We start from the raw sequence: 11,996 nt of genomic DNA on the forward strand, positions 1-11,996 counted from the left end.
AAAAAAGAGTGTCATATAATTTGGAACAAAAATTATCATGATACTCTTATTGATAGGTCAAATGAATTAAAAAAGCTACTAAAAAGAATCATATTATTGTAGAACTCAAGATAGCTAAGAAAAATTAAAAGCCTAATATATATATTTTAATAACTTGTTGCATATAAAAATACAATAAAGTATAGTATAATATAAAGTCTTTTTATTTTCTTCTTGAACTTTTCCTTTATTTTTGTTTAATCATACCTACTACTCTAGTTAGCCGGCAATTAATTAAATATACATTCTCCCCAAATGGGTAGCAATATAGTTAAACTTTGTATCATTAATTAGTTATTAAATTGTTGTCAAAAATGAAAGTTGTATATTTTATTAACAATATAAGTTACATTGTCATCAATGACATTAATAATTTATGTTAATTAATCGATAAGGAAATGAAACAAACATATTAGAAATAAGCTGATAAAATTTACTTACATCGAATATTTATACCAAATTATATTGATATACCATAGTGAAGTGTTAAATTAGTTAACCATAATTTAGTGATGATCATATTTGTAAAAACACATATTATATATTTATTGAATTGATATGACTATGATCAAACCTTATTGGATTTGTGGTTAGTGTTGATATCACAGATTATTTGTATTTGTTGACACAAGTATCATGTCTTGTTTTTAAAATTATAAATATTAATTTTAAGAAGATTTACCGATAAAATATTCGTTAATGACATAATAATAAATTTTAATTTATTATTACTCTAACAGTATATATATATATTAAACTCAATCAATAATGTAGCACATTCTTATTCTCAACAATATTTTCTGAAATACCATTAAAATCTCCCCCAAAAAAAAACTTAAAACAACAATTTTTTAAAAGAAATAACAAAAAATAGACTTGGTCTTAACCAACCAGACAAAGAAATGCTTAGTTGGGTAAATCATTAAGCATTTGCCTATGACTCTATCCTTAATCCTTATCATAAACTAATCAAACTTTTATTAATTAATCCGAAATATTCTACAATGTAACCAATCTTTTTTTAGTTTCAATCTAATATATCTGACACTCGATTAATTTAGATTAGTATTACAAACACATTTGACATCATTTTTTTATACACAAAATTTGAATCAAGAATCATCCTCGAAATAACCAATTAAACCTTAATAACATCATACAAAAACAAAAAAATTATACAAAATTTCCAAGAAAGAATAATTATTCAAAAAAATAAAAGAAAAAATCATTGACCAAAAAAAGTCTCTTTGCTTGAATTTTAGAGCCTTTAGCTTACGTGTGTAGCTGTCATATTTTATAACGCGGTTGTCTTTTTCTCCACGTATTTATCTATTTTCCTTAACCCTACCAACTTTCTCCATAGCCACCCCATGCATTTCATGTTACGGAGACGGATTCAGAAATTAAAATTAGTGAATTTAGGTTTACGAGCAAAGATAAATGACATATCTACCCTTGCAATTGCAATAAAAAGGCGACATATTGCAAGCTCGAATTCCGATAGAAGAATTTGTGATGATTTGATATGATCTGTAATTAATCCAACAAGATAATTAGTCGTTATATATAATAAGAAGTCATACATATTTATCATGACTTGCGAGTCACATGCTTCCTTGTGTCGTAGCACGCTTTGGAATTATATTGGTTCGATCAAGTTTATGAGCAATCGACCATGATATCAAATATGTTGAATACAGTATGAAGTTATATCGATTTGTCATGACTTGCATGTGAATTTCAATCTCTCTTGTCGCCATCTTTGCCACTCAACTTAAGGGTGTTTTAAGTCCAAGAAAATTTTCATAATTTTTTTTTTAAAAAAAATCTTAAAAGTAATTAACTAATTAATTCTTTTTATAATGACTAACAAGGACAAAATTTGAATAGTGCCTCAATAATATGACTTAGTCCACATATTCTCACTATATATAACCTAAGAAACCCCACCCACCCAAAGAAAAAAAAAACTCTCAAACAACCAACACAATCTCAAAAAAGAAAAAAACCAATTATCCATTTTTCTTCAATTCTTCTTCAAAAAATAGAAATATCTTTCTTTTTTTTCTTGACTATATATTCACTATAATCATATTCTTTTTTCGCTCCCACTCAGATCTATCGCGATTTAAAAAGACTTCATTTTCTTATTAGCAGACCAACTCTGTTCAAGAACAAATTACCCTTCTTTCATTTTTCGACATTTCATAGTTTGTTAATTCAGTGCTTTATTTCTCGAGTCAAAAAACAACAAAAATGGGGATAGAGAATTGGTCTTTATTAGGAAAACTAAAAAGGGCAGTAAAAAAGATTACTTTTTTACTAAATTTTGATATCAACAAATGGAAATTAGCAACATATTTGATTGGATCATCAAGAAAAAGTTTGCATCAATTGAGTTTCAATGAGAAGATTTTGCAAAAACAGCCAACTGGATTGAATGTAATATGTATTGATGAAAATGATGATCAAGATTTGGCTAAAAATGCAAATAATGGTTCATTTAAAGGACTTCAAAGAACTATGAGTTATCCATCATCAGAAGATGATATTGATAAAAGGGCTGAAATGTTTATTGCTAATTTCTATAATCAATTGAAACTTGAAAGACAGATTTCATTGGAGTTAAGGTATTGTAGAGGGAATAGTTTTGGATCTTCTACGTCTCCGTGAGAGGAGCAGAGACGGATTCAGGATTTTAAGTTTATGGATTCAAGATTCTGCGTGTTTTTTTGACTTTGACTTTTCAAGATTTTTAAAGTGTGTATAGATTTTGTGAAGAACGGGATGGAGATAGTCTGGTTTTGTTAAAGATGATCTTCATTGCTAAAACTTGTAAAAACAGAGCACACAGTTTTTCATTTGTATGCTTTTTAATTCCTTAGGTGGGGTGGGGTGGGGGTCTGGGATTTCTTTTACTTTTTTTTTGGTCCTACTTGTAAAGTTGGTATCATGTGAGCTGATCATGAGTTCGAGCTATGGAAACAGTTTCTTGCAGGCATGTGACCAAATCATGGGTTTGAGCTGCGAAAACATCATGAGGTCGAGCTATGAAAAGTCTCTTACGGAAATTCAGATCATGAGTTCAAGACATGGAAATAGTCTCTCGAAGAAATGGCGCACGGGGAGGGGGTGGGGATGAAGAATTCTGCATAGATTCTTAAGGTGTGATTTTTTTAAATTTATTTTTCTTGCCATGTACATTGTACAGATGAAAAGTATACTTGCACATTGAATAAAGGATTAGTTTTTCTTTTTGACTTAATAACAACATATTCAGTGTAAACGCTTTAATCCACTGACTTTTGTGGGGTAGAAAGGTTGTTTTTGATAGACATAATGACTAACTCGGTGGATTAGAGAAGAATTCGTAAATCTCAAGTGTTTTTTCTAACCTCGATCCTTCTAATTGGTGAAGGAGAATAGTTGACTGTAGTTGGCAGATCGCTGCTTAACAAATGATGTGTGGTTAAGTTCACACAAATTCAAAATCTATTGGAGAACAATGTTGTTATATCACCCTCGAAGATTTCTCAATTATAAAAGAAATATAGACAGATTCAAGAACATTTCCAAGCTATGACGTCACAAATTTCACAAGTGACAACAACAATATATCCAATGTTCGGGAGGGTAGAGTGTACGCGTACCTTATCCCAAACTTGAGAGGTAGAGAGTATTTTTGATAAACCCTCGGCTCAAGGAAATACAAAACTTCACAAGTATGAACCAGGACACAAATAACTACCGTAAAATTAATACTAGAACAAGTGCTAAACATCGAAGTACACACCATACAAGCACATATTGATCAAATTGCTATTACAATAATACTACTAGTAATTACATTTGAAAGAGCGAAAAAATGTTCATGAAATTATGCACCACGTCAAATGTATTGTGGTACAAAGTGAAGTATTCTGCTGTCCCGGGACTTGTTGCACTGTATAATATCATCTAATTCACATACCTAATACCTTTGCTGGGGCAATAAACGCTGCTATTTGAATTCAGAATTGACAGAAATGAGGAGATCATCTAGTAGTCGATCACAAGTATCCTTCAGTCCGAAATTCAAATGCCAACTCCACTCCAAGGATAAATACGAGGCCAACTTTTAAGCTGCGGTAGGATAAATAGTTATCTGCTAACACTTTTGGCAAGAAAGAAAATCGAACTGAGCTTGGAGTAGGATGACTATTGGGTATCACCAAGAGAGCTCAGAAGGTGAAGGTGGTTGTTATCTTCGGGCTTTGCTGGTCGAGTGTAAATATATCGCTACAGAAACAACGCTGCAAAGAAGTATAAAATTCCTATTCAGTTATATGCCTTGTCAAATTTGTGGAATTTTCCCCAAAGATGAAAAAAACATAGCGGTAAAACAAATTTTCACACTTACGTGGAACCAAGGAAAAAGGCAAGGGAAAGGTGAAACCCAAACAGAAATACAGAAACAACTGCAGTCAGTAGCATTGCAACTGAAGTTGAATAGACCTGCAAACAATTACAAGCTATATTAAAATGATATCTTGTCAGCTTGTTCATAGGCAGATTGTGTGTGCGAGAGACAAAATTCTCGTCCCTTCTTTACAGGACTATATCTCCTCAAAAGCACGCAAACTTAAAGCAAAAGAAAAGGAAGAGGAAATCTCATTGTCAACTGCACCACAATCATTTCTATACTCTAAGGACGTGGATATGAGTGCATCCTAGAGCTTCATAAGAGGGATCTAAGAGACTCTTTAAATGGTAGCTAAACTTCATGCCTGATCCATCAATGTTTTAGCACTCCAAAATAGTCGCCTAACCATTGTCCTAATTTTCAGCCGATAGCTCAAATATTTTGGAATGTCTGTTTTCTCTGTAATTACATTTCAAGCAATAAGTTAGCAGCTTAGTATACATCATTTCTTGAGTGGAATCTCTAGTCCAGTTTACCATCATTGCTTTACTCTTCAATTAGAAAAGTAACATAGCCAAGGAAAAGATAAAGCATGTCAGGCATTGTGCTCACAACATAGATATTCTACGGTGATCTCAGACGTGGATAATTGGCACTAGACTAATGAATCCAATTAACACAAACTAAAGCAGATGCACAACCAGAGTCAACCCTACCTTCACAATATTGTCAGCATACTTCATCACCATTGATACTGCAATACCACTGCAGAGAGAAGTCTTGGTCAGTAAACAATTGAAAGGCCACTGATGAGTGATGATGCAATCAATCCAATTTAAAACAGATGAATGACAGAATGTTAAACCAAAAAACCACAGGCAAAAGGAAAAAAAGGAATAATGCAGCAGAAATGAAACTTACACCCAAAGTTACTCTATCTAAATAACCCAGTTTCAGTGTATATACAAATCATTTTGAATGGTTAATTAGGTTTGCAAATGAACACAATAAGGGGTGAGTGTACATTGTATAAAAAATTAAAAAAAACAGCACATTGAGCAAATACGACAAACAAACAATTTAGGAAAAAATGCAACATGGCAGAGCTTGCACCTAGTGGAACTGTCTTTTCCCTAGAGTATTGTTTATGTCAATGAACACAGCCAATACAAAATAGTTCCATTAACTTAATGCTTATCAAGAGAACAACTTAAACACTAAACTAAGCAACTGCAAAGCACAGAAATTTTCGAGTACGTTTATGCCTCAGGAACATGAAATAGCTAGCACAAGAAAAGTAGTACTCTCCACTGTATCCATAATCTTGAAATGTATCCATAATCTTGATATGTATAAAATACCACTATGAAGATTTAGAGGAAATCAAACCTTAGTGCGTGGTTGAGAATCATGAGAACCGTAATCAGTGAATATCCATGGAAGAATCCACTGCAGAAGATAAGGTCAAATTGTAAAACTTTACATAGATAACAAAACATGAAGCTCAATCTGATGAGGTAATGTCCTTTCAAGAAGAGTTATTGTCTGTGGTCACTGAAACTGTGATGTGCTTAACCTAATGTTTATTTGTGAATGAAGCATCATACAATAATGATTGGAACTAAAAATCACGATAAAATATAATGGACAGATAGGAAAGCTCCAAAAGAACCTTTAGAAATGGAAAGAGTACTGAGAAAAAACAAGGTATGCCTGAGATAATATTCCCATAAGTTAAACTACAACTAAACTTCAATCACAAGATATTGGAATGATTCTCTATTCCAATGTACAATTAATTTACTAAGCTAGCTCAAAAAACCTGAGGTCATAGCATATTACAAGTGTTCTATTTTAGAGAAAAAGAGGCGCACAATGCAAATATTTACATTGTAAAATGAAAGGAAGGAATGCTATCAACTTACTCGTTCATGACTGCATCAAAATCTTGAGTCATTATTGCAAAAGCATTGAAGATCATTCCAAAGACATACAACCAGAAGTTCTGAACATTAATATTTCTTGACGGTCTCTTCTTAATTATAGCCTGCAAAGATAAAAGAAAACTTATGCACATGGTATCTGAGTCTAGTTTACTTTAACGTTATGCCGAGCATTTTTCGGTTGCTGATGAAGCCTGAGATGGTAATTAAACACGTAAATCACCAGGCTCAACTCTAGTAAAGCAAAATGCAGTGAGAAGCAGTTCTGAGGTCATCTAAAGTGCATATCTTTGGACTACTTATCTAACAGAACATATCTGAAAAGATGTACCTCTGTGTAAACTCCTGCAAAACCACTCAAAAGGGCCATTACCTGAAATCAAACGAAGAGGTATAAAACCATTAGAAGCAATAGTTTTAACCTTAATGTTATATAGTAATGGGAATATCTGCAACTTACAATAGCCATAACCCAACCTTGTAAAGGAGCCTGAAGAACATGATCAGAACTGTACAGAAAGCATCATTACATTAGAGAAATCCATTGTTCATTTCTCTATTCATATAAAATCAACAGAATATAAGCAGTAAAATCATGATTGCCATCTTTTACCATCCAGGCTGAAACACAAAAAATATATAACAAGATATTCATCTATATAAACAGTTCTAGAGATGAGATGCGGAAACTGCTATAACCTCACCTAGGATTAAGCTGTGCAGTGGTGCACCCAGCACAAAGTAGAATGAAAGCAGCCCACTGAATTTCAGTTAACCTGAAAGTGAATGTTGCTTTGAGTGTGACAAAATATAGAACATCAAAATAGGTAAACAAGTAGGAACACATTCTTATAATATTATCCAGAAAGATGACAAAATAAACGTAGCAAACCTGACTATATTATTCACCTTGAGGTTACTAGCTTCCTATAGTCATATCTGTCAATTAGAATTTCTTTTTAATAAGAAAAGCTTTTCCCTTGAAGATGACCTTTAGTGGAACCTTTTTCTTTTCTTTTCTTTTTTTACATTTTTTGGCATCCATACAATATTCTTGATGATCAATGCATTTCATAGAAAATTTTAAGATTTTCTATTTTTGTGTACTTGAACGTGGTTTCTCCTATCACTTGAATAAAATTCAAACTTCATAAAAAGGTCAAGCTTTTCCGTTCATATCCACCGAATCAGAAAATAGTGCAGGACAACCTTGCAGTACAAGGTTTCCAGAATAGATAGATACACTCCCAGCTCCTTGTATATTACAGGGGCTGCCAATCAACTAACCTCCATGATATATGGCGGAGCAAACTGGCATAGGCTTTACTGAGTGTTAAGTGTTAACTGCTCATTCCTTGACAAATCAAAGTGAAACTAAGGAGATAGATAGCACACCTGATCTCATCTTTAAGGAAAGAGACATACACCATATATATGGAAGCATAGAAAACTTTTTACTCTCCTACATGGGGCGTTGTCAAACTTCTATTTTTCACCACAATAGGCTGTCCAAGTATCTGGGACTTAGCTGTGGTTCCTCCCTCTTGCAGCTCATTTCTTTTTCCCACTGCAACATGGTATCTTTTAATCTTACCATGCAGGCTGCAGCTGCTTCCCAGCATTCGATTTCCTCCTATATATTTAGGACCCAAAGCCTGAAAAGCTAAAAATGCTTCCTAAAATGCATCACCATCCTCTTAACCTCTCTTCCTCCCTCCTCACCCTCTTTCATAAAACTGAACTGTTTAAGTATCTCAGCACAAACAACATCTTCTTTTTTTAAGTATCTGAACACAAACAAAATAAGAGGTGGACAAACTTCCTTACGGCGAATGGACTACATTCTATCTTTGATCACTAAAGTAAAACACATAACACCTTGCTAATGGAATGCTGGAAGCTTATTTGAATGCTGAGTGTTAGAAACTTACTGGAATGCTGGCAGAATCAAAGAGTAAACAAGGGATTGAAGCAGAACAGGAAAACTACTCCTCGTTTTCCATTATGCATTATGTGAGACATCTGATTACAAAGAAATAAGAGATGCTTTGAAGGCCAAAGACTTCATATTTCTTTGTTATAAATAGATGTTTATAAGACTTGTATTTTTGGTGTAGTAATTGCATGATTGGAAGCTTATCATACTACTTAGATTTTTGGACCTATTGGAGATAAAACTATAGCATCAATGCAGTAGTGCTTTGATTGTATTTTGTAGTACCTCTGTGGTACTTTATTAATGAAAGTAACCTTACGTTATAAAAAGGAACCCCCAATTCAGTGTGAAACAGAGGGAGCATATATATGAAATTACTCATATGTATATATAGGCACACACATAATTATCTAAAGCAGCATTAGAGTACATTGAAGTTGGAGCTTTTTATGCTAAGAGAAGACAAACTCAAATTAATTTGGGCCAAATGGAGTATTCGCAACAAGAAAATATTCTGGGGCTTTTTTGTTGTCTGTTGTTTTTATGTATTTACCCAGACAACAAGATGTCTGTTCATCAAAATTTGCACCATAAGTTCAACTTCATATCCTTAATTAGTGAAAAGACTTACTTCCTTTTGAGAATAATTTGATACAATATGCCAGTGCTGATAATATTCAAGTTCTTCAGTATCTGATATCCAGGAGCATCTACATAGGCAAAAATGTAATACTGCAAAGACCCATGAGATTCAATCAACAACATGTGAGATAGAAGACTTAATCAAGTCTGGAAACAAAGAAAGATATAACCAAAAAGCAATATAAACCTGCCTGAAGTAGATTCTTGACAAGGTAAAGTGCAGCAGGAATAGGATACACTTTAACTTCATCCCACGTAGTGCTCAACCTAAAAAAATCATTACATTAATAGGACAGGAGACAAAAAAACTAGCCTACTTATAACTGAAAACAAACCTCAGTATGCAAACTCTTATTCAAGAGACAAGATCAATAAAAATGTTTGACAATTTGCAGTGTCATCCACCAAGCAAATCTTCCAAAAGTAACTCATTATGTCATTCACTAGTCATTATTTGATAGACAAATCAAAAGTGAAGAAAAATTGAAAAGTTCATATTAAATGATTTAATAAAACCAAAGCTATTTCATACACATAGGAAAAATCAAACAGTAAGATGGAATGTGTTACAACCAAGCATTTGGATCTAAATTCTCTGGCGAAGTTGACCATAAGCCTTGTGCAAATACCCTAAGATCTTACAAGGTAGGGTATCCAACTGAATTGGCTAATATATAAAAATATATATTTTTACCATACAACCAAGGTGTAGCCTAGTGGTTGGTGAAGTGAGTACAAACCTTGGAAACCAGGGTTCAAATCTTAGCAGAGACAAAACATACAAGATATTTCTTTCCGTCAACCTTAAGTCATGGTAAGGTATTTCTTTCCGTCAACCTTAAGTCATGGTTTGCATAGTTACCTGATGCTTGTGAATAGTCGAGAAGTGTGCAAGTTGGCCCATACACCATTGTCACAAAGCTATTGCGCCACGGTCCCAAACAAGTAGGGGTTGGCCATATGATAGCTCACTAACCATTTTTTCCATTTAAATTCATTTCAAGCAAACACTACACAAAATAAACTTTTTAAAAAGTACCAGAAATTCTCTATATTTTCTCTAATAGGGCTAAAAAGTTCCTAGACAAGCACAGGATTTTATACATGCAGTGCTCAAGTAGATTCATAATACAGATAGAGAAGGCAGAAAATAGTAATTCAGCTCCGTACACAAAAATTGTTACAAACCTGTTATCATCAGTAACACCGTCCTTTCTCCAGATTCTTAGCAAGGCCACAAGAGACAATGCACATTTCAATGCCTCTACCTATTACATAGAAGTTTGAATTCAATTACACAACAAAAAGTGACAATTGAACCATTGTTTACAACTATAAGCTCAAAACAACATTGCAAAAGCAGCAAAAAAACTCTTGTGATTTGTGTCATTTCACTAACCAGAAAATTTGCAGTGGTTACACTGTACTCATACTTCCCAGCTCTCTTCGACCAAACAATGAGAATCGATTGTGAACTCGTAAGAACTGTCAGAATAAGTGTTACAAATGACCTATTCCAGCCAATAGAAAAACAAAACATGAGCAACTCTTCTCATTATCGCAGGCTCTAGCTACACAGTAGACTCTAACTAGCTAATAACACACACCGGATGTAGTTCATAGTGAGCATAATTTATTACATGTACATGATCAGGTAAAATCAATGAGTTCAATTAAACTCCCTAGATCAATAATGGAACTATACGCCTCAATTTCTTGTGGCGCAACCGGTTATTAGAACTATAACACCGATTACGTATAAATTTTCAGCTGAAATGAGGATGAAAAAGAGCAAATACCTTCGGCTTTTCTGTCGGAAGCCACCAATCTCCGGCATTGCTCCGATCGTGGCCATGATGTATGCTTCCTACACTTGTTCGATCCCGAATTTCAGGCAATTCGTCGAACGCATGGGTGAAATTGTAGATAAAGAAGAGCTTCCGAATCACAGTTTGCTTTGGAGATTTGTAAGATTCAGCGATGAAGTGTGAAGAAATGAAAGGGATGATGGGCTTGGACGGTCTCTATTTTTTGTGGGCTGGGCTTTGAAAATTCACAAAAGGAATATTTTATGGCCCATCTACATTTTTTCTCTCTTCGGATAAAGTGTGCGGATATCCAATTTTGACGTTGTCGTTTAACTTTTGTCCTCTTTCTAAAGTGTTTTGCACATGTGCTTATTTTGGTTTATTTTAGATATATATACGTTGTCTAAATATAGTATTGACAAAATTTAAATTTAGACACAACGTCAAAAATTTAACTTTTGTCATATACTGTTATTTTTAAGGTATTCAAGGATATTAGTATTTTAGTTTAGAGATATGATCGTTCAATTTTTTGTATTTTAAAATGGCTAAACTTTAATTATATTTGAAACGCAGACTAAAACTTAATTAACAATTCAAAAAATAATTATTTACACATTTCTCCTTTTACCCCCTCCCCCACCAACACCCCGCCTTCCTTTTTCTTTCGAAAATGGGAAATCTTTTTTCTTGTTCAACTCAATTTTGATCCCTCTATATAGTTCTTTTTTAAATGTCTTCAAAGTATCAAAGAAATAGATGAAAATAAACCAAAAAATATATGTGAGATGGTAAATGTCAACAAAATGATGAAACATGAGGATAGTAGAAAGGGTAAGTTAAATACTTCAATGGCTACGTACAGTTCAATAAATATATGTTAAACAAAATAAAATTTAATATTTTATTCGGTGACAACAAAATGAGTCACATAGAGATGATCGACACGATCACCCGACTCAACGATCATCCATATGTTGGTGCTTATTTATGAGGGTGTAAAATGATTCACATAGATAAAGTCTCACGCAATTGCTATACAAACATGATATTCACTTTTAAGAAGTGAATTTTCATTATATGAGACATCGCATTGAATATGAAAAGCATATTCTTCATTACTGACTTTTCGTGGTTGATCACACCTCACACCTAAAGAAGTTGATCCATATGACGACGACGGCTCTTCTCTTACTGTCAAAAAAAGATTTACTCTCAATCCATCA

General features: G+C 33.4%; 1 protein-coding gene across 1 annotated transcript; it reads right to left on the reverse strand.

Moving 5' to 3' along the window:
- Positions 1-3,766: 3,766 nt before the first annotated feature.
- Positions 3,767-10,972, reverse strand: LOC102579329 (CMP-sialic acid transporter 2). The gene is made up of 13 exons (XM_006353205.2): positions 10,762-10,972; positions 10,362-10,473; positions 10,151-10,230; positions 9,154-9,229; positions 8,952-9,052; positions 7,089-7,160; positions 6,845-6,893; positions 6,716-6,757; positions 6,367-6,488; positions 5,831-5,890; positions 5,158-5,206; positions 4,439-4,533; positions 3,767-4,331 (listed from the first exon to the last, which is right to left on the reverse strand). The coding sequence occupies exons 1-13, from the start codon at positions 10,815-10,817 to the stop codon at positions 4,280-4,282; spliced, it is 966 nt and encodes a 321-aa protein (XP_006353267.1). The 5' UTR covers positions 10,818-10,972; the 3' UTR covers positions 3,767-4,279.
- Between the last annotated feature and the right edge of the window lie 1,024 nt (positions 10,973-11,996).

The sequence above is a fragment of the Solanum tuberosum genome, unplaced genomic scaffold, assembly GCF_000226075.1.
Source record: "Solanum tuberosum cultivar DM 1-3 516 R44 unplaced genomic scaffold, SolTub_3.0 scf00152, whole genome shotgun sequence".
Taxonomy (NCBI): domain Eukaryota; kingdom Viridiplantae; phylum Streptophyta; class Magnoliopsida; order Solanales; family Solanaceae; genus Solanum; species Solanum tuberosum.

What these genes read in the sequence shown, in the direction of transcription:
- LOC102579329 (XM_006353205.2), bottom strand. Translation starts at nt 10,817, where the DNA reads ATGGCCACGATCGGAGCAATGCCGGAGATTGGTGGCTTCCGACAGAAA. An exon ending in CAAATTATTCTCAAAAGGAA is followed by an intron (nt 7,161 to 8,951) that starts GTAAGTCTTTTC and finishes ATTCACTTTCAG; the next exon opens with GTTAACTGAAATTCAGTGGG. An exon ending in ATGCTGACAATATTGTGAAG is followed by an intron (nt 4,534 to 5,157) that starts GTAGGGTTGACT and finishes AATTGTTTGCAG; the next exon opens with GTCTATTCAACTTCAGTTGC.